The 22042-nt window shown below is 54.0% G+C and overlaps 1 protein-coding gene across 2 annotated transcripts in view; it reads right to left on the bottom strand.

Annotated features, from left to right (window-relative positions):
• Window positions 1-17420, bottom strand: part of LOC134342388 (calpain-1 catalytic subunit-like) — a 60505-nt gene extending 43085 nt beyond the window's left edge. The window contains exons 1-3 of one of the 2 annotated variants that reach the window (XM_063040445.1): window positions 17080-17420; window positions 8011-8263; window positions 6386-6455 (exon numbers count right to left, since the gene is read on the bottom strand). In XM_063040445.1, coding sequence (XP_062896515.1) covers window positions 6386-6455; window positions 8011-8263; window positions 17080-17405 — 649 coding nt within the window. In that variant the 5' untranslated portion in view covers window positions 17406-17420. Of the gene's footprint in view, window positions 1-6385; window positions 6456-8010; window positions 8264-17079 lie in introns of those variants that run through there. The other variant, XM_063040446.1, reaches the window with a different exon arrangement.
• Between the last annotated feature and the right edge of the window lie 4622 nt (window positions 17421-22042).

Raw genomic sequence — 22042 nt, 5'->3', positions numbered from 1 at the left:
CCTTTGCACTGGAGGAAGGCTGTTTCATTTGGCTGCATTCATGGGTATTCATTTATGGTTGAATGATAATTAACTGAACTTGAACTGTTATTGGCTGATGTCACAGCACTGTTATAATACTGATCTGTGAGAAAGGAAGGGAACTTCCACTGCACCTCTGTGACAATAATAAACTAATTAAAATTAATGATTGCCTTTATTTGTCGCATGTATATCGAAACATACAGTGAAATGCATCATTTTGCATCAATGACTAACACACAGATGATGTGCTGGTGCAGCCCAGAAGTGTGGCTACATGCCCGATGCCAACACAGCATTGCCCACAACTTATTAACTCTCTGGAATGTGCGAGGAAACTGAGACACCCGTAAGAAACCCACGCAGTCACCGGGAGATCACACAAACTCCTTATAGACAGTGGTGGGTCTCGAACCCCGATCAGTGAATGTGGCGCTGTAAAGCGATTGCACTAACCTCTACCCTACTGCGCTGTACACCTCTTAATGAAATTAATCAATTTGCTAATTTAGGTAAGGTGCAGTGCAGGGTATTCGACATTTGTAACCCTCTCCACAGCAAACACCATTTCCTGTCTGCGCCTTTACATTCTCCCTTGAGTCTGTAACCCGATTCAGCCTCCCAGCCTATGCTGTAGTTAAGGAAAATCTCCAGTGTTTTTACAGGGGTTTCTGTGATTCCTGCCCCCTCCCATACCCCAGGACTGGGTTCTGTATGCGGCTAGAGCTACTGGTGACCCAGTACTATGTTTGATTAACAAGTATCTCGTCTCCTCTGCCTTGAAGCCTTTGTGGTTGGACACAGCAGCTCTGAGAATACCAGCAGTGAGTCATAGGCACACCCAGACTGCAGCAGGGGAAATTAGTCAGGGAGGTCCAGGAAGGGGAGGGAGAGAGCGAGCGAAATGGGGCAGGAAAGGGAGGGGGGAGAGGGGGAGAGAATTATTTGTAGCTTTAGATTCCTCTACCCTGGTGTGGGGGGAAACAATTCACTTTATTATTGCCCTCTTTGATTTTATAAACCCCTACAAGGTCACAGCTCATCCCCTTACACTCCAGGGAAAACAGTCTGTCCCTACCAAGCGTCTCCTTGTAACTCAAATCATCTAGTAACATTTTTGTGAATCTCTTCTGTATTGTTTCCAGGTTAATGACATGCTTCCTATCACCAAGTGACCTGTACTATACACAATACTGTATTCCAGTTGTGACCACACCAACAAATTCTACAGTTGCAGCATAACATTACAGCTTCTATATTCAGTGGCCTTACTGATGAAGGCCAGCGTGGAAAACACCTTTTTCAACATCCTATCTACCTGGTGATGAAACAGCACACAGGAGTGAGATAGGACACCCAGCTGAGTGGTTCCACAACAACAATCTCTTGCTCAACATCTGTACAGGAGCCGACTGTTGACTTCAGGAAGGGGGAGCAGGTTAAACTCACACTGCTCAGCACTGGGTGATTGGCAGTGGAGAGAGTCAGCAGCTTTAAATTGACGTTAATATATCAGATGATCAGCCCTGCCTGGGCCCAGCACAGAGATGCAATTACAATTCACGCCAGTGTCTTTGCTCCCTTTGTTTAAGCAGCTTCAGCCTGACACCAAAGAAACTTCTGCAAATGTACTGTTGAAAGTGTCCTGACTCATTGCTTCATGGCCTGGTTTGGCGATTTGAGTGCAAGTAGCTGCTGAGAGCCGTGGACTCAGCCTAACACATTTTGGGCACATCCCTCACCACTGACAGTAATGTCCACAGAAGGCAACATCCATTATCAAAGATCCCCACCATCTGGGCCATGCTATCTTCTTGCAGCTACCACCAGGCAGGACGTATGAAGCCTGAAGTCCCCCACCACCAAGTTCAAGCACAGCTACTTCCCTTCAACCATTCGGTTCTTGAACCAAATCATTCCCTCTGTATAACAACACGATGACCACTCTGGACAAATGTGCACTTTTTATTTCTTTGTTATAATTGAGTTCATTCTTGTATAATTTCGTATGATTGAAATAGAATTTGTTTTTCTCGTGAATACTGCTCACTGGATTCTTTGTGCCTAAGAGGCTGCTGCAGGCAGGTTTTGTTTTTACGACGTGTGCAGACACGTACTTGTGCATTTGACAATAAACTGAATTTTTCCATATTGTCCCTTTCAGGGAACCGTATACCTGTACCACTAGGGCTCTCTGTTCTACAAAACTTCCCAGGGCCAGACGTTTACTGTGCCAATCCTGCCCTAATTTAACATAAATACAAGAGATTCTGCAGATGCTGGAAACCCAGAGCAAAACACACAAAATGCTGGAGGAACTCAGCATCTACGAAAATAATTGAACTGTTGATGTTTTGAGCTGAGACCCTTCATCAGGACTAGTTTAACATCCTGTCCCATACTCCTGGGGAGCTCCCTTTTAAACTATCCCATCACACACTCCCACAGTATGACACAGAGTGAAATTCCCTCTACATTGTCCATTCACCACTCTTAGGATCAGACACAAAATTAAGCTCCCTCTATATTGTCCCAACACACACTCCATGGTCAGATACAGAGTGAAGCTCCCTCTACACTGTCCCATCACACACTCCAGGGTCAGACACAGAATGAAGCTCCTTCTACACTGTCCCATCACACACTCCAGGGTCAGACACAGAGTGAAGCTCCCTCTACAAGGCACCTGATCTCGAGTTGGGTTGGGGGCTGTCCCTTTAATACACAAAGGTTCCACACCCCCACCCCACCCACTTCACAAGACAATGCACTGGCAGTGCCTGACAATCTCTCAGCTGTGTCTGAGTCAGGAGCAGAGTCACAGGGGCAGAATGGGGCAGAGGGACATTAGCCTAGCTCTGGTAGAGTTCTGTGTGTGAGACTGGCCCAACGCTACAGGATTCAACCGAACCCAGGAGGAGGCGAGCTCTCATCTGCCCAACATTTATTCTGGTCTCACCATCCCCAGTAACTTCCCCTACCCCCACACACCGAGAACACAGCTCCATCGTTTGAGGAAGGAAGTTCCGAAGATTCACCTTCCGCCCCATCCCCAGCAAGAGAACAAACCATCCCACCCTAGGGTGACAGTGACAGGGATTCCGCATTGAACCGCCACAAAGGCAAAGCTGGCCAGGCTGAGAGGACTAGCAAGAGGAAGGAAGAGGACTTTGGGGTGGGGTGGGGGGGGGTTTCAGTGGGGAGAGGAGGAGATATATAGCGAGATCTATCCCTTTTCTGTCTGAGATGAAGTAGTTTAAGAGCAGAAGGTTGAGGAATGGAAGAGGTGGGTGAGGGCTCTGTCAGTCACAGTGGGTGGGGTAGGGTGGGGTGGGGTGGGGGAACATCTCAGATGTCCTGGAGTGAAGGGCTTCCCTTCAGAACAGCTGAGCCATAGACCGATAAACCGAGAGGAAGGGAAGGAGGAGGCTTAGCTTAGTGTAGGAGCTGCGGGAGTCAGTGGGTTTGTAATAAGTGTGAACACATTCCGTGTGGAAGAAAGGCAAGTGTGGTAGGTTTGGACTTTGATAATGAGAGATGTAAATTTAACCAAGGAGGAGGAAGCACATGTAAGCTTCAGGTAGGTGAGGTTAGGCACAACCTCGACAGATGTAACGAAGCTGTAGAAAACTTCAACAGGAAATTGACAGGACAAAAAGGGCCATGAGATGTCCCTGGCAAGTAGAATTAAAGGGAATCCCTAGGCATCTTATACATTAAAAGCAAGATTGTAGCTAGGGAGAGAATACGACCACTCAGAAATTTATGCCTAGATCCAGACAAACGGGATGAGGTACTAAAGGAGTACCTTGCATTGGTATTCACCAAGGAGAAGCACATTAAGGACAGTGAGATTAGTGCGGACAATGCTGACATTCTATGGCACAAGGAGATGGTGTTGGTTTCTTGAAGAATATTAAGGTGGATAAGTTGCCAGGGCTTGATGTGACCCATCCTAGATTACTGAGTGAGACAAGAGAGGAGATTGCCAGGGCTTTGACAGAAATCTTTGAGATGACTTAAGAGCCAATGATGTTCTTCTGTTAAGAAGGGCAGTAGAAACAACTAAGATATTATAGGCCAGTGAGTTTTACATTAGTGGTAGGGAAATTATTGTGGAAATTTTTTTTTAGGATTTTAGGATTTACTCCTATCTGGAAAAGCAGGATCTTATTAGGGACAGTCATAACCAGGACTTGCGATATGCACCAGCTGTTCATATGATTTGTATGAAAATACAAGTTTGCAGGACTCACAACATTTGGCAGAGTTATCAACAGTGAGGAAGGTAGCCAAAGGATGCACCAGGATATAAATCAGTTGGAAATATGGGCACAGAAATGTCAGATGGACTTTAACCTAGACAAATATTGCACTTTGGGAGGTGAAACGTAAAGGGAAGTATACAGTAAATGACAGGATCCTTAGGAACAGTGCTGTGCAGAGGGATAGCAACACACATCAAAGTTGCTGGTGAACGCAGCAGGCCAGGCAGCATCTATAGGAAGAGGCGCAGTCGACGTTTCAGGCCGAGACCCTTCGTCAGGACTAACTGAAGGAAGAGTGAGTAAGGGATTTGAAAGCTGGAGGGGGAGGGGGAGATGCAAAATGATAGGAGAAGACAGGAGGGGGAGGGATAGAGCCGAGAGCTGGACAGGTGATAGGCAAAAGGGGATACGAGAGGATCATGGGACAGGAGGTCCGGGAAGAAAGACGGGGGGGGGGTGACCCAGAGGATGGGCAAGAGGTATATTCAGAGGGACAGAGGGGCATAAAAATGAGTAACAGATGGGGTACGAGGGGGAGGTGGGGCCTAGCGGAAGTTAGAGAAGTCAATGTTCATGCCATCAGGTTGGAGGCTACCCAGACGGAATATAAGGTGTTGTTCCTCCAACCTGAGTGTGGCTTCATCTTTACAGTAGAGGAGGCCGTGGATAGACATGTCAGAATGGGAATGGGATGTGGAATTAAAATGTGTGGCCACTGGGAGATCCTGCTTTCTCTGGCGGACAGAGCGTAGATGTTCAGCAAAGCGGTCTCCCAGTCTGCGTCGGGTCTCACCAATATATAAAAGGCCACATCGGGAGCACCGGACGCAGTATATCACCCCAGTCGACTCACAGGTGAAGTGATGCCTCACCTGGAAGGACTGTTTGGGGCCCTGAATGGTGGTAAGGGAGGAAGTGTAAGGGCATGTGTAGCACTTGTTCCGCTTACACGGATAAGTGCCAGGAGGGAGATCAGTGGGGAGGGATGGGGGGACGAATGGACAAGGGAGTTGTGTAGGGAGCGATCCCTGCGGAATGCAGAGGGGGGGGGAGGGAAAGATGTGCTTAGTGGTGGGATCCCGTTGGAGGTGGCATTCTTTCTCTCACTCTCCTTTTTCTCCCTCTGTCCCTCTGAATATACCTCTTGCCCATCCTCTGGGTCACCCCCCCCCCGTCTTTCTTCCTGGACCTCCTGTCCCATGATCCTCTCGTATCCCCTTTTGCCTATCACCTGTCCAGCTCTCGGCTCTATCCCTCCCCCTCCTGTCTTCTCCTATCATTTTGCATCTCCCCCTCCCCCTCCAGCTTTCAATTCCCTTACTCACTCTTCCTTCAGTTAGTCCTGACAAAGGGTCTCGGCCTGAAACGTCGACTGCGCCTCTTCCTATAGATGCTGCCTGGCCTGCTGCGTTCACCAGCAACTTTGATGTGTGTTGCTTGAATTTCCAGCATCTGCAGAATTCCTGTTGTGTGCAGAGGGATCTTTGGGAGCACCCATTGATCCCAGAAAGTGGCAACACAAGTAGATACAGTGGTAAGAGATACAGAAGGTTTCTCCTTTATTGGTCAGGACATTGAACATAAAAACTCAAGTCATGTTGCAGCTGTATAAAACTTTGGTCAGGCTGCAGTTCTGGTTACCCCCTCACAAGAGGGATGTGAGACTTTTGAGAGGCTGCAAAATAGGTTTAACAGGTTCCGCCTGGATTAAAGAGTATGAGCTACAAGAGGAGTTTGGACAAACTTTGATTGTCTTCTCTGCAGCGTGAGAAGCTGAGGGGAGACCTGACGGAAGTTTTAGAGTCAGTAGACAGGGCATTTCTACCCCTTTTCTCAGGGTAGAAATGTCAAATAGTAGAGGACATACGTTTAATGTCAGAATTCAAAGGAGATGTACGGGCTGGAGCTTGGAATGTGCTGCCAAGGGCAATGGTTGGAAGCAGATATGCTGAAACTGTCAGACACAGGAATGCTCAGGGAATGAAGGAACATGGATCATGTACAGGCAGAAGAGATTCAGTTTAATTTGGCATAACATCAGCCTGATGACCTGTCCCTGTGTCATACTGTTCAGTGTTGTACGCTGTATGACTCACCCAGGGCTCCCTGACACACATCAGTCCGTGACGCTCCTCCCACGATGAACTCCGGGTTTGTCACCAGCTCCTGCGGACAGAGGGGCAGAAGTGGTCAGTCTGAGGGAGGGTCATGTGGTAGGTGGTCAACAGTCATGGAGAGCACTATCATGGCTGGGACAAAGGGAACAGGGTCATTGTCATGGACATAGGGATAACGGGGCTCATACTGGGTGATGATCAAAGCAAGTTTCTCTGACTAGGGGTCAGAGGGGTCCATTGCTATTTGTCATCTATAGCAACACTTTGGATGAGAATGTATGAGGGGCGTTTGTTAAGTTTGCAGATGTAGGTTATGTAGATTGTAAAGAGGAGAAGAAAGAATTGTAGCAGGATTTTGAATGGCTGGGTAGGTGGGTTGGTGAATAACAAATGGAACTTAATTTAGAAAAGTGTTTCATTTTGAATGGCTGATCAAGGTGGGACTTTTAAATCGAGCAGAAGGGCCCTGGATACTGTTGTAGAACAGCAGGACCTTGGAGGATGGGTGTGTAGTTCCCTTGAAGTGCAGACAGACACTGATGACGATATTTGGCACCCCGGCCTTCATCAGTCGGTGCACTGAATATAGAAGCTGCAAAGTTAAATTGTAATTGTACACGACATCGGTGGGGCAGCACTTGGAGTATTGAGTTATAGGAAGGATATGTTTAAACTCGAAAGGGTGCAAAGAAAGATTCACAAGGATTTTGCCAGGACTCAAGGGACTGAGTTATAGGTTGAGGTTGGACATTCTGCCTCTTTATTCCTAAGCAGCGATCTCACAGAGCTGTATAAAATCATGAGGGGCATAGACAGAGTGAGAGGCAACTTTTTTTTAAAAACAGCAGGTGGTGGATCTATGAAACCACCTACAAGAGGAAGATGGTGAGGTTGATAGACTAGAAACATTTACAATGTGGACAGGTATATGCATGACAAGAGCCAAGAGGAATATAGCCAAGTATAGGGTGATGGGTCATATGGGTAAAGTGGTGGAGTTACGGGGATAACGTGAGTCAAGTTCTGGTGGGGTGTGGGGGGGGGTTGTAGATGTTGTGGTAGGATCACCTGGAGGGGGGGGTCACACAGATATGGGGTCTTTGGGTTCAAGGCTTACAGTCAGGGTATATCTGGGGTTATGAGGTTGCACACAGGACTGTGTATTTTTGGGGTTGTAGGGTATTGAGAGTCTTGCGGAGTAATGGGATTACTGGGGCAATGAGATCGCTGGACAACAGAGGGTGACTGGAGCGTGGGGTTGCTGAGAGACCGGGGTGACAGGATTGAGGGGTGACTGGCGTAGTTGGGTGTTGAGTGATAGGATCTTGGGAGTGTCAGGATCGTGGGGTGATGGGATCATTGGCTGACAGGATCGTGGGAGGATGGGTTACTGGGGCTGACGGGTTTGTGGGGTATCAAAATCATAGGGTGACAGGTGACTAAGGGTGACGGGGGCCCAGGACGATGGGCTGACGGGATCACTCGATGACGGCTTCGTGCGGTTACAGGATTCGTGGGGGGGGTAATGGCTGATGAGATCATAGAGTGACGGGTGACTGAGGGTGATGGGATTGTGGAGCTGGCCGGGGTGGTGCTCCCCTCACCGTTGGCCTCATCCATTCGATACCCCGGGTCTTGGAGGAGTGTGGGCCCAGTTCCTTGTAACCAATGGAGGTGGGAGCAGCAGGGAACTGGCTGTCCTGGAAGAGAGTCCCCTCCTCCCGGCACTGCTCCTTCAGCTGCTGGTAGTCCTGGCGCAGGAAGTGCACCGCCTGTTCGTTGGTGCCCATCCCCTGCTGCTTCAGTCGCTCCTGCTGTATCCGGCCTGACACGCCCAGAAACATGGCGCAGCTCAGCCTGAGGGGAGGGGCAACAGATCAGAGGGTGAGTAACTGAGGTCACAGGGCACTTGGGTCAGAGAACAAGTGACCAGAATCAGGGAGAGGGGTTGGGGGGAAAGTTGTAGCCAAAATGGGCAGTAAACCAGACACAGCTCCAAGTCCTAGCAACTACTAGTGTCAGTATGACAGCTAACCTCTGAACCCTGACCCTTTCCGACTCCAAGCCTTGACCCTTTCCCTTCCTATCCTCCCCCTTCCCATCCCCATCTCTCTCTCCCCTTCCCATCCCCATCTCTCTCTCCCCCTTCCCATCCCCATCTCTCTCTCCCCCTTCCCATCCCCATCTCTCTCTCCCCCTTCCCATCCCCATCTCTCTCTCCCCCTTCCCATCCCCATCTCTTTCTCCCCCTTCCCATCCCCATCTCTCTCTCCCCCTTCCCATCCCCATCTCTCTCCCCCTTCCCATCCCCATCTCTCTCCCCCACCTTCCCATCCTCATCTCTCTCCCCCACCTTCCCATCCCCATCTCTCTCTCCCCCACCTTCCCATCCCCATCTCTCTCTCCCCCACCTTCCCATCCCCATCTCTCTCTCCCCCACCTTCCCATCCCCATCTCTCCCCTTCCCATCCCCATCTCTCCCCTTCCCATCCCCATCTCTCCCCTTCCCATCCCCATCTCTCCCCTTCCCATCCCCATCTCTCCCCCTTCCCATCCCCATCTCTCTCCCCCTTCCCATCCCCATCTCTCTCCCCCTTCCCATCCCCATCTCTCTCTCCCCCACCTTCCCATCCCCATCTCTCTCCCCTTCCCATCCTCATCTCTCTCCCCCACCTTCCCATCCTCCTTCCCATCCCCATCTCTCTCTCCCCCACCTTCCCATCCCCATCTCTCCCCTTCCCATCCCCATCTCTCCCCTTCCCATCCCCATCTCTCTCCCCCACCTTCCCATCCTCATCTCTCTCCCCCACCTTCCCATCCCCATCTCTCTCTCCCCCACCTTCCCATCCCCATCTCTCTCTCCCCCACCTTCCCATCCCCATCTCTCTCTCCCCCACCTTCCCATCCCCATCTCTCCCCTTCCCATCCCCATCTCTCCCCTTCCCATCCCCATCTCTCCCCTTCCCATCCCCATCTCTCCCCTTCCCATCCCCATCTCTCCCCTTCCCATCCCCATCTCTCCCCCTTCCCATCCCCATCTCTCTCCCCCTTCCCATCCCCATCTCTCTCCCCCTTCCCATCCCCATCTCTCTCTCCCCCACCTTCCCATCCCCATCTCTCTCCCCTTCCCATCCTCATCTCTCTCCCCCACCTTCCCATCCTCCTTCCCATCCCCATCTCTCTCTCCCCCACCTTCCCATCCCCATCTCTCCCCTTCCCATCCCCATCTCTCCCCTTCCCATCCCCATCTCTCTCCCCCACCTTCCCATCCCCATCTCTCTCCCCCTTCCCATCCCCATCTCTCTCCCCCACCTTCCCATCCTCATCTCCCTCCCCCACCTTCCCATCCCCATCTCTCTCTCCCCCACCTTCCCATCCCCATCTCTCCCCTTCCCATCCCCATCTCTCCCCTTCCCATCCCCATCTCTCCCCTTCCCATCCCCATCTCTCTCCCCCACCTTCCCATCCCCATCTCTCTCCCCCTTCCCATCCCCATCTCTCTCCCCCACCTTCCCATCCTCATCTCTCTCCCCCACCTTCCCATCCCCATCTCTCTCTCCCCCACCTTCCCATCCCCATCTCTCTCTCCCCCACCTTCCCATCCCCATCTCTCCCCTTCCCATCCCCATCTCTCCCCTTCCCATCCCCATCTCTCCCCCTTCCCATCCCCATCTCTCTCTCCCCCACCTTCCCATCCCCATCTCTCTCCCCTTCCCATCCTCATCTCTCTCCCCCACCTTCCCATCCTCATCTCTCTCCCCCACCTTCCCATCCCCATCTCTCTCTCCCCCACCTTCCCATCCCCATCTCTCCCCTTCCCATCCCCATCTCTCCCCTTCCCATCCCCATCTCTCTCCCCCACCTTCCCATCCCCATCTCTCCCCTTCCCATCCCCATCTCTCTCCCCCACCTTCCCATCCCCATCTCTCTCCCCCACCTTCCCATTCCCATCTCTCTCCCCCACCTTCCCATTCCCATCTCTCTCCCCATCCCATCCCCATCTCTCTCCCCCTTCCCATCCCCATCTCTCTCCCCCTTCCCATCCCCATCTCTCTCCCCCTTCCCATCCCCATCTCTCTCTCCCCCACCTTCCCATCCCCATCTCTCTCCCCTTCCCATCCCCATCTCTCCCCTTCCCATCCCCATCTCTCCCCTTCCCATCCCCATCTCTCCCCCTTCCCATCCCCATCTCTCTCCCCCACCTTCCCATCCCCATCTCTCTCCCCCACCTTCCCATCCCCATCTCTCTCTCCCCCTTCCCATCCCCATCTCTCTCCCCTTCCCATCCCCATCTCTCTCCCCTTCCCATCCCCATCTCTCTCTCCCCCTTCCCATCCCCATCTCTCTCTCCCCCTTCCCATCCCCATCTCTCTCTTCCCCTTCCCATCCCCATCTCTCTCTCCCCTTCCCATCCCCATCTCTCTCCCCTTCCCATCCCCATCTCTCTCCCCTTCCCATCCCCATCTCTCTCTCCCCCTTCCCATCCCCATCTCTCTCTCCCCCTTTCCATCCCCATCTCTCTCTCCCCCTTCCCATCCCCATCTCTCTCTCCCCCTTCCCATCCCCATCTCTCTCTCCCCCTTCCCATCCCCATCTCTCTCTCCCTCTTCCCATCCCCATCTCTCTCCCCCTTCCCATCCCCATCTCTCTCCACCTTCCCCTCCTCATCTCTCTCCCCCACCTTCCCATCCTCATCTCTCTCCCCCACCTTCCCATCCCCATCTCTCTCTCCCCCACCTTCCCATCCCCATCTCTCCCCTTCCCATCCCCATCTCTCCCCTTCCCATCCCCATCTCTCCCCTTCCCATCCCCATCTCTCTCTCCCCCTTCCCATCCCTATCTCTCTCTCCCCCTTCCCATCCCCATCTCTCTCCCCCTTCCCATCCCCATCTCTCTCCCCCACCTTCCCATCCTCATCTCTCTCCCCCACCTTCCCATCCCCATCTCTCTCTCTCCCACCTTCCCATCCCCATCTCTCCCCTTCCCATCCCCATCTCTCCCCTTCCCATCCCCATCTCTCCCCTTCCCATCCCCATCTCTCCCCTTCCCATCCCCATCTCTCCCCTTCCCATCCCCATCTCTCTCTCCCCCTTCCCATCCCCATCTCTCTCTCCCCCTTCCCATCCCCATCTCTCTCTCCCCCTTCCCATCCCCATCTCTCTCCCCCTTCCCATCCCCATCTCTCTCCCCCACCTTCCCATCCTCATCTCTCTCCCCCACCTTCCCATCCCCATCTCTCCCCTTCCCATCCCCATCTCTCCCCTTCCCATCCCCATCTCTCCCCTTCCCATCCCCATCTCTCCCCTTCCCATCCCCATCTCTCCCCCTTCCCATCCCCATCTCTCCCCCTTCCCATCCCCATCTCTCTCCCCTTCCCATCCCCATCTCTCTCCCCCACCTTCCCATCCCCATCTCTCCCCCACCTTCCCATCCCCATCTCTCACCTTCCCATCCCCATCTCTCCCCTTCCCATCCCCATCTCTCCCCTTCCCATCCCCATCTCTCCCCTTCCCATCCCCATCTCTCTCTCCCCCTTCCCATCCCCATCTCTCTCTCCCCCTTCCCATCCCCATCTCTCTCTCCCCCTTCCCATCCCCATCTCTCTCCCCCTTCCCATCCCCATCTCTCTCCCCCACCTTCCCATCCTCATCTCTCTCCCCCACCTTCCCATCCCCATCTCTCTCTCCCCCACCTTCCCATCCCCATCTCTCCCCTTCCCATCCCCATCTCTCCCCTTCCCATCCCCATCTCTCCCCTTCCCATCCCCATCTCTCCCCTTCCCATCCCCATCTCTCCCCTTCCCATCCCCATCTCTCCCCTTCCCATCCCCATCTCTCTCTCCCCCTTCCCATCCCCATCTCTCTCTCCCCCTTCCCATCCCCATCTCTCTCTCCCCCTTCCCATCCCCATCTCTCTCCCCCTTCCCATCCCCATCTCTCTCCCCCACCTTCCCATCCTCATCTCTCTCCCCCACCTTCCCATCCCCATCTCTCTCTCCCCCACCTTCCCATCCCCATCTCTCCCCTTCCCATCCCCATCTCTCCCCTTCCCATCCCCATCTCTCCCCTTCCCATCCCCATCTCTCCCCTTCCCATCCCCATCTCTCCCCTTCCCATCCCCATCTCTCTCTCCCCCTTCCCATCCCCATCTCTCTCTCCCCCTTCCCATCCCCATCTCTCTCCCCCACCTTCCCATCCTCATCTCTCTCCCCCACCTTCCCATCCCCATCTCTCCCCTTCCCATCCCCATCTCTCCCCTTCCCATCCCCATCTCTCCCCTTCCCATCCCCATCTCTCCCCTTCCCATCCCCATCTCTCCCCTTCCCATCCCCATCTCTCCCCCTTCCCATCCCCATCTCTCTCTCCCCCTTCCCATCCCCATCTCTCTCTCCCCCACCTTCCCATCCTCATCTCTCTCCCCCACCTTCCCATCCCCATCTCTCTCTCCCCCACCTTCCCATCCCCATCTCTCCCCTTCCCATCCCCATCTCTCCCCTTCCCATCCCCATCTCTCCCCTTCCCATCCCCATCTCTCTCTCCCCCTTCCCATCCCTATCTCTCTCTCCCCCTTCCCATCCCCATCTCTCTCCCCCTTCCCATCCCCATCTCTCTCCCCCACCTTCCCATCCTCATCTCTCTCCCCCACCTTCCCATCCCCATCTCTCTCTCTCCCACCTTCCCATCCCCATCTCTCCCCTTCCCATCCCCATCTCTCCCCTTCCCATCCCCATCTCTCCCCTTCCCATCCCCATCTCTCCCCTTCCCATCCCCATCTCTCCCCTTCCCATCCCCATCTCTCTCTCCCCCTTCCCATCCCCATCTCTCTCTCCCCCTTCCCATCCCCATCTCTCTCTCCCCCTTCCCATCCCCATCTCTCTCCCCCTTCCCATCCCCATCTCTCTCCCCCACCTTCCCATCCTCATCTCTCTCCCCCACCTTCCCATCCCCATCTCTCCCCTTCCCATCCCCATCTCTCCCCTTCCCATCCCCATCTCTCCCCTTCCCATCCCCATCTCTCCCCTTCCCATCCCCATCTCTCCCCCTTCCCATCCCCATCTCTCCCCCTTCCCATCCCCATCTCTCTCCCCTTCCCATCCCCATCTCTCTCCCCCACCTTCCCATCCCCATCTCTCCCCCACCTTCCCATCCCCATCTCTCACCTTCCCATCCCCATCTCTCCCCTTCCCATCCCCATCTCTCCCCTTCCCATCCCCATCTCTCCCCTTCCCATCCCCATCTCTCTCTCCCCCTTCCCATCCCCATCTCTCTCTCCCCCTTCCCATCCCCATCTCTCTCTCCCCCTTCCCATCCCCATCTCTCTCCCCCTTCCCATCCCCATCTCTCTCCCCCACCTTCCCATCCTCATCTCTCTCCCCCACCTTCCCATCCCCATCTCTCTCTCCCCCACCTTCCCATCCCCATCTCTCCCCTTCCCATCCCCATCTCTCCCCTTCCCATCCCCATCTCTCCCCTTCCCATCCCCATCTCTCTCTCCCCCTTCCCATCCCCATCTCTCTCTCCCCCTTCCCATCCCCATCTCTCTCTCCCCCTTCCCATCCCCATCTCTCTCCCCCTTCCCATCCCCATCTCTCTCCCCCACCTTCCCATCCTCATCTCTCTCCCCCACCTTCCCATCCCCATCTCTCTCTCCCCCACCTTCCCATCCCCATCTCTCCCCTTCCCATCCCCATCTCTCCCCTTCCCATCCCCATCTCTCCCCTTCCCATCCCCATCTCTCCCCTTCCCATCCCCATCTCTCCCCTTCCCATCCCCATCTCTCCCCTTCCCATCCCCATCTCTCCCCTTCCCATCCCCATCTCTCCCCTTCCCATCCCCATCTCTCTCTCCCCCTTCCCATCCCCATCTCTCTCTCCCCCTTCCCATCCCCATCTCTCTCTCCCCCTTCCCATCCCCATCTCTCTCCCCCTTCCCATCCCCATCTCTCTCCCCCACCTTCCCATCCTCATCTCTCTCCCCCACCTTCCCATCCCCATCTCTCTCTCCCCCACCTTCCCATCCCCATCTCTCCCCTTCCCATCCCCATCTCTCCCCTTCCCATCCCCATCTCTCCCCTTCCCATCCCCATCTCTCCCCTTCCCATCCCCATCTCTCCCCTTCCCATCCCCATCTCTCTCTCCCCCTTCCCATCCCCATCTCTCTCTCCCCCTTCCCATCCCCATCTCTCTCCCCCACCTTCCCATCCTCATCTCTCTCCCCCACCTTCCCATCCCCATCTCTCCCCTTCCCATCCCCATCTCTCCCCTTCCCATCCCCATCTCTCCCCTTCCCATCCCCATCTCTCCCCTTCCCATCCCCATCTCTCCCCCTTCCCATCCCCATCTCTCTCTCCCCCTTCCCATCCCCATCTCTCTCTCCCCCACCTTCCCATTCCCATCTCTCTCCCCCACCTTCCCATTCCCATCTCTCTCCCCATCCCATCCCCATCTCTCTCCCCCTTCCCATCCCCATCTCTCTCCCCCTTCCCATCCCCATCTCTCTCCCCCTTCCCATCCCCATCTCTCTCTCCCCCACATTCCCATCCTCATCTCTCTCCCCTTCCCATCCTCATCTCTCTCCCCCACCTTCCCATCCTCATCTCTCTCCCCCACCTTCCCATCCCCATCTCTCTCTCCCCCACCTTCCCATCCCCATCTCTCCCCTTCCCATCCCCATCTCTCCCCTTCCCATCCCCATCTCTCCCCTTCCCATCCCCATCTCTCTCCCCCACCTTCCCATCCCCATCTCTCCCCTTCCCATCCCCATCTCTCTCCCCCACCTTCCCATCCCCATCTCTCTCCCCCACCTTCCCATTCCCATCTCTCTCCCCCACCTTCCCATTCCCATCTCTCTCCCCATCCCATCCCCATCTTTCTCCCCCTTCCCATCCCCATCTCTCTCCCCCTTCCCATCCCCATCTCTCTCTCCCCCTTCCCATCCCCATCTCTCTCTCCCCCACCTTCCCATCCCCATCTCTCTCCCCCACCTTCCCATCCCCATCTCTCCCCTTCCCATCCCCATCTCTCCCCTTCCCATCCCCATCTCTCCCCCTTCCCATCCCCATCTCTCTCCCCCACCTTCCCATCCCCATCTCTCTCTCCCCCACCTTCCCATTCCCATCTCTCTCCCCTTCCCATCCCCATCTCTCTCTCCCCCACATTCCCATCCTCATCTCTCTCCCCTTCCCATCCTCATCTCTCTCCCCCACCTTCCCATCCTCATCTCTCTCCCCCACCTTCCCATCCCCATCTCTCTCTCCCCCACCTTCCCATCCCCATCTCTCCCCTTCCCATCCCCATCTCTCCCCTTCCCATCCCCATCTCTCCCCTTCCCATCCCCATCTCTCTCCCCCACCTTCCCATCCCCATCTCTCCCCTTCCCATCCCCATCTCTCTCCCCCACCTTCCCATCCCCATCTCTCTCCCCCACCTTCCCATTCCCATCTCTCTCCCCCACCTTCCCATTCCCATCTCTCTCCCCATCCCATCCCCATCTTTCTCCCCCTTCCCATCCCCATCTCTCTCCCCCTTCCCATCCCCATCTCTCTCTCCCCCTTCCCATCCCCATCTCTCTCTCCCCCACCTTCCCATCCCCATCTCTCTCCCCCACCTTCCCATCCCCATCTCTCCCCTTCCCATCCCCATCTCTCCCCTTCCCATCCCCATCTCTCCCCCTTCCCATCCCCATCTCTCTCCCCCACCTTCCCATCCCCATCTCTCTCTCCCCCACCTTCCCATTCCCATCTCTCTCCCCTTCCCATCCCCATCTCTCTCCCCTTCCCATCCCCATCTCTGTCGCCCACCTTCCCATCCCCATCTCTCTCCCCCACCTTCCCATCCCCATCTCTCCCCTTCCCATCCCCATCTCTCCCCTTCCCATCCCCATCTCTCCCCCTTCCCATCCCCATCTCTCCCCCTTCCCATCCCCATCTCTCTCCCCCACCTTCCCATCCTCATCTCTCTCTCCCCCACCTTCCCATTCCCATCTCTCTCCCCTTCCCATCCCCATCTCTCTCCCCTTCCCATCCCCATCTCTCTCCCCCTTCCCATCCCTCTCTCCCCCACCTTCCCATCCTCATCTCTCCCCTCCCCTTCCCATCCCCATCTCTCTCTCCCCCACCTTCCCATCCCCATCTCTCCCCTTCCCATCCCCATCTCTCCCCTTCCCATCCCCATCTCTCCCCTTCCCATCCCCATCTCTCTCTCCCCTTCCCATCCCCATCTCTCTCCCCTTCCCATCCCCATCTCTCTCTCTCCCCCTTCCCATCCCCATCTCTCTCTCCCCCTTCCCATCCCCATCTCTCTCCCCCTTCCCATCCCCATCTCTCTCTCCCCCACCTTCCCATCCTCATCTCTCCCCTCCCCTTCCCATCCCCAGCACCTCTACCCTCCCCCCATTCTCTACCACCTACCTCTACCCTTTCTGCCTGCGCCCAGCACGGGTTGTGAGTGCGGGGATCGTTACAGGAATAGACACTTCCCCTCTTCATCAACGGCCCAGGAGTTAGTTTACCAGGAGCCCCACCCTGCCCAGTCTCTAGCACAGATTTCTCTCCTCACCGGCCCCACTCTCTCTGTCTCCCCATCCTCCCACGCCCTGCCCCTCAGCAAGCCCCCCTGCCCTCCCCAAGCCCCCTCTCCCGCCACATTCCCGAGACGGGCTGAGACATCGCCCTACCTCCTCGGCACAAACCAGTCCCACTGAGCTTCTGCTTGCCTGCGGAGAGCGGAGGGTGGGCGGAGAACCTGGCAGATTCCAGGCCTGGCCTGCGTCTGGCCTTCTGTTAACTCTTGATGGGGAGGGACAGCTTCAAAGATGAGAGCAGGGGGAGGATATGATTTGCGAGTGGGTGGTGTGAGGGGGAGTGTGAGAAGGGTGTGGGTGTGAGAGAGGGGTATGTGAGGGGGAGAGTGGGGTGGGCGAGAAGGGTAGATGAGAGGTGTGGGTGAGAGGGGGTGTGCACGAGAGGAGGGGTGTGAGGATGTGTGAGAGAGGTGTGACATGGATTCATGAGAGGGGCGTGAGAAGGATGTGTGTGCAGGGTGTTAGAGGGGTGTGTGTGAGAGGGATGTGTGCGAGAAGGTGTGTGCAAGAGGGATATGCGGCAGTGTGTGTGTGAGAGGGGGGAGCAAGAGGGTGTGTGTGAGAGGGGGTGGGTGTCTGAGGAGGGTGTGTGAGAGGAGGTGTGGGGGGTAGATGAGAGGGGCTGGATGTGGGGGGTAGATGAGAGGGGGTGGATGTGGGGGGTAGATGAGAGAGGGTGGATGTGGGGGGTAGGTGAGGGGGTCAGTGTGAGAGAGGGGTGGGTGAGGGGGGATGTGTGAGAAAGGGGTTGTGGGGTGTGAGAAGGGGGTTGGGGGTGAGGAGGTTGTTGGGGGGTGAGGGGGTTCTGGGGGTGTAAAGGAGGTTGTGGGGGGTGTGAGAAGGGGGTTCTGGGGGGTGTAAGGGAGGTTGTGGGGGGTGAGAAGGGGGTTCTGGGGGGTGTAAGGGAGGTTGTGGGGGGTGAGAAGGGGGTTCTGGGGGTGTGAGGGAGGTTGTGGGGGGTGAGAAGGGGGTTCTGGGGGTGTTAGGGAGGTTGTGGGGAGTGAGAAGGGGGTTCTGGGGGTGTGAAGGAGGTTGTGGGGGGTGAGAAGGGGGTTCTGGGGGGTGTAAGGGAGGTTGTGGGGGTGAGAAGGGGGTTCTGGGGGGTGTAAGGGAGGTTGTGGGGGGTGAGAAGGGGGTTCTGGGGGGTGTAAGGGAGGTTGTGGGGGTGAGAAGGGGGTTCTGGGGGGTGTAAGGGAGGTTGTGGGGGTGAGAAGGGGGTTCTGGGGGGTGAGAAGGGGGTTCTGGGGGGTGTAAGGGAGGTTGTGGGGGGTGAGAAGGGGGTTCTGGGGGGTGTAAGGGAGGTTGTGGGGGGTGAGAAGGGGGTTCTGGGGGTGTGAGGGAGGTTGTGGGGGGGTGAGAAGGGGGTTCTGGGGGTGTGAGGGAGGTTGTGGGCGGTGAGAAGGGGGTTCTGGGGTGTGAGGGAGGTTGTGGGGGGTGAGAAGGGGGTTCTGGGGGTGTGAGGGAGGTTGTGGAAGGGGTGTGTGAGGGGATATGATGAGGGGTGTGAGAGAGGGGGTGTGGGAGGTGGGTAGTGTCGGAGAGGTAGGTGGGGTATGGGAGGGAGTGTAAGGGGGGTGTGCGAAGCAGATGGGGAGTGATCTATTCCACTCCACCCTCCCCCTCCCACCTGTTCTGTGAGGATCGCCGTCACTCAGCCAGTTGTTGCCGTCGCTTCAGACCTTCAACCGGCCGTGTTCCGCAGCACTTCCCCAACCCAGCCGCCTCTCCTCGTCCTTCCCAGTAGTCACGCAGCCCTCGCTGCGACCACCGCCGTCAGGGAGCCGCTTGGCGAGGCAGATCGTGATGAAGGAGCAGCGATTTTCCCCCCACCGCCGCCTTGGTCCCACCACGTGTAATTCGCCCAGTCTCTCCCCGACCCCCACGCCCGGACTCACGCTGCGCCATTCCGCTGTCAGAGGCCGACCACCGCAATTCGTAGGGAAGGCACTGCCGGCAGATCTCAGATCTCAGACCCAGACCCCGCCCCTTTTCTCTCTCTCTCTCTCTCTCTCTCTCTCTCTCTCTCTCTCTCTCTCTCTCTCTCCCCCCCCCCTCTCTCTCTCTCTCTCCTCCCCCTCTCTCTCTCCCTCTCTCTCTCCCTCTCCCTCTCTCTCTCTCGTGTGCCCTTGACCGGATCGGACCCGAAGAAGCCCCAGACCCTGATCCAGTCCACACACACAAGGGCCTTGGACATGGAGACCCAGTTTAAATGCAGTCCTGGGTCGCCCACTTGAACCCCGTCTAAACACTCCCACAGATGCTCTCCTCTGTTTAGCTCCAGACCTTAAATTAGTTATCGACAGTCACGATTCCAGGCATTGTCCAACACAGGTACATGGTATGGTATGCGCAGTTTCTGTGCATAGACTCGGGAGATAAGATGTGCGTCTCATGGCAGGAAAAATATACCCTAAATATATAAGATCCTAACCATTTCCACACGTAAAATATATATTGTACCATTAACTTAGACCATTTCTTATTATTTGACAGGAACTTCATTGAACAATAGTATTTCTGATTATCAATAGTACAAATATACATTATGAGTTGGGAAAATTGCTACAAAAACAACTAATAGTATTAGAATAAACTTCATAATGTCCAGCAGTTGTCGACTTTCTTGGTCTTCTGGCTGGTTAGTGATTTGCACTCTAGCCCAGCTGTGTAGGCACTGTGACCAAAAGGTTACTAGCACATGAACCACAATATTATCATTGGATATCATTTTAGCTGGCTTGGAGTGACTGGCTTATATCCACTTCCTTATACCTTCTACATTCACCGCTGAGTTGGTAATTAACACTACTTGATAAGGACCTTTCCATCCAGTTCCCAGTGGTTCCTTAATCAGGACTCACTCACCAGAAATCACCGTGTGTCCTCCTTCTGTTGTGTCTTCCCAAGTGGCAGAGACCTGTGGAGAAACAGACTGGACAGCCGGGGTTAATTTCACATAATAGATAACCCAACTATCGGCCATAATGTGTCTATCAGCCACTTTGAGATCAGGGGCTCCCACAGTGACATAGGACATCCTGTCCCCACCTCAAGTGGACTTAGTTTAGTTTTCTTGTTTGGGGTTGCTCTGATGTGACATAGGAGGGGCCGTAGGCCATGGTATGCCTTCCTCATGATACACAGTTAGTCATCCTTTGTTAGTTCCATTCATTTGTTTGACTTGTCATGATGACTCTGGGTGGTGTGGACAATAGAAAGATCATCAGTCATGATGATTTCTGACAAACTCTCCCAGTGAAGAACGTCCCTTGGTCAGAGCCAATGTGGTGACAATCCCCATCTAAGAATATAGTGCTTAATCAGAGCTTTTGCTGTGAGTGTGACAGTGGCTTTCCTTGTTGGAATAGCCTCCACCCACCTTGGAAACTTGTCCACTGTTACTAGTCTGTCTAGGTATCCTTGACAAAGAAATGTAGCCCATTCCTAAGTGTAAAATTGGACCAGGTGGGGCAGGAGCTTTTCCACAAATTGCAGGAGCGATTGTGGTAGTTTTTCCGCTGTTCCAGGATTTGTTTTCTGGTATGTCATGCATCTTTCAAATATTTTTTGAGCTTGTGTCCTGAACTTTGGATTCCACCACCACTGAGAGCATCTGTTGTTAATTTTTTGTACTTCAATGTGTGCTATACAGTATATTTACTATGCCAGAAAATCTTGTATATGCATCTGTGATAGAGTTCAACTTTGTTTCCATAATTTCAGTCGTTGGATTCACTGTATATGTTCTTGGTACTTTATTTTATTTCTTTTACTTCTTCATATGTTGTCTTTTTTGCAATTCATCCACAAATGCATTTTCATGGCTTGCTGCTGTGGTAATTTTGGAGTGACTTTTTGCATTTCAATATAGCAACTTCTGACAGCAGTTTTATGACATCCATGTGTGCAATAAAGGAACAGCAGTTATAATGGGTGACTTCAATCTACATGTAGACTGGGTGAACCAAATTGGTAAAGGTGCTGAGGAAGAGGATTTCTTGGAATGTATGCGGGATGGTTTTTTGAACCAACATGTCGAGGAACCGACTAGAGAGCAGGCTATTCTGGACTGGGTTTTGAGCAATGAGGAAGGGTTAATTAGCGATCTTGTCGTGAGAGGCCCCTTGGGTAAGAGTGACCATAATATGGTGGAATTCTTCATTAACATGGAGAGTGACGTAGTTAATTCAGAAACAAAGGTTCTGAACTTAAAGAGGGGTAACTTTGAAGGTATGAGACATGAATTAGCTAAGATAGACTGGCAAATGACACTTCAAGGATTGACGGTGGATATGCAATGGCAGGCATTTAAAGGTTGCATGGATGAACTACAACAATTGTTCATCCCAGTTTGGCAAAAGAATAAATCAAGGAAGGTAGTGCACCCGTGGCTGACAAGAGAAATTAGGGATAGTATCAATTCCAAAGAAGTAGCATACAAATTAGCCAGAGAAAGTGGCTCACCTGAGGACTGGGAGAAATTCAGAGTTCAGCAGAGGAGGACAAAGGGCTTAATTAGGAAGGGGAAAAAAGATTATGAGAGAAAACTGGCAGAGAACATAAAAACGGACTGTAAAAGCTTTTATAGATATGTAAAAAGGAAAAGACTGATAAAGACAAATGTAGGTCCCCTGCAAACAGAAACAGGTGAATTGATTATGGGGAGCAAGGACATGGCAGACCAATTGAATAATTACTTTGGTTCTGTCTTCACTAAGGAGGACATAAATAATCTTCCAGAAATAGTAAGGGACAGAGGGTCCAGTGAGATGGAGGAACTGAGCGAAATACATGTTAGTAGGGAAGTGGTGTTAGGTAAATTGAAGGGATTGAAGGCAGATAAATCCCCAGGGCCAGATGGTCTGCATCCCAGAGTGCTTAAGGAAGTGGCCCAAGAAATAGTGGATGCATTAGTGATAATTTTTCAAAACTCGTTAGATTCTGGACTAGTTCCTGAGGATTGGAGGGTGGCTAATGTAACCCCACTTTTTAAAAAAGGAGGGAGAGAGAAACCGGGGAATTATAGGCCGGTTAGCCTAACGTCGGTGGTGGGGAA

The sequence above is a fragment of the Mobula hypostoma genome, chromosome 2 (genome assembly GCF_963921235.1).
Source record: "Mobula hypostoma chromosome 2, sMobHyp1.1, whole genome shotgun sequence".
NCBI classification, from domain to species: Eukaryota; Metazoa; Chordata; class Chondrichthyes; order Myliobatiformes; family Myliobatidae; genus Mobula; species Mobula hypostoma.
The sequence above is the reverse complement of the archived record's forward strand: the minus strand, read 5'-3'. Positions and strand labels throughout refer to the sequence as shown.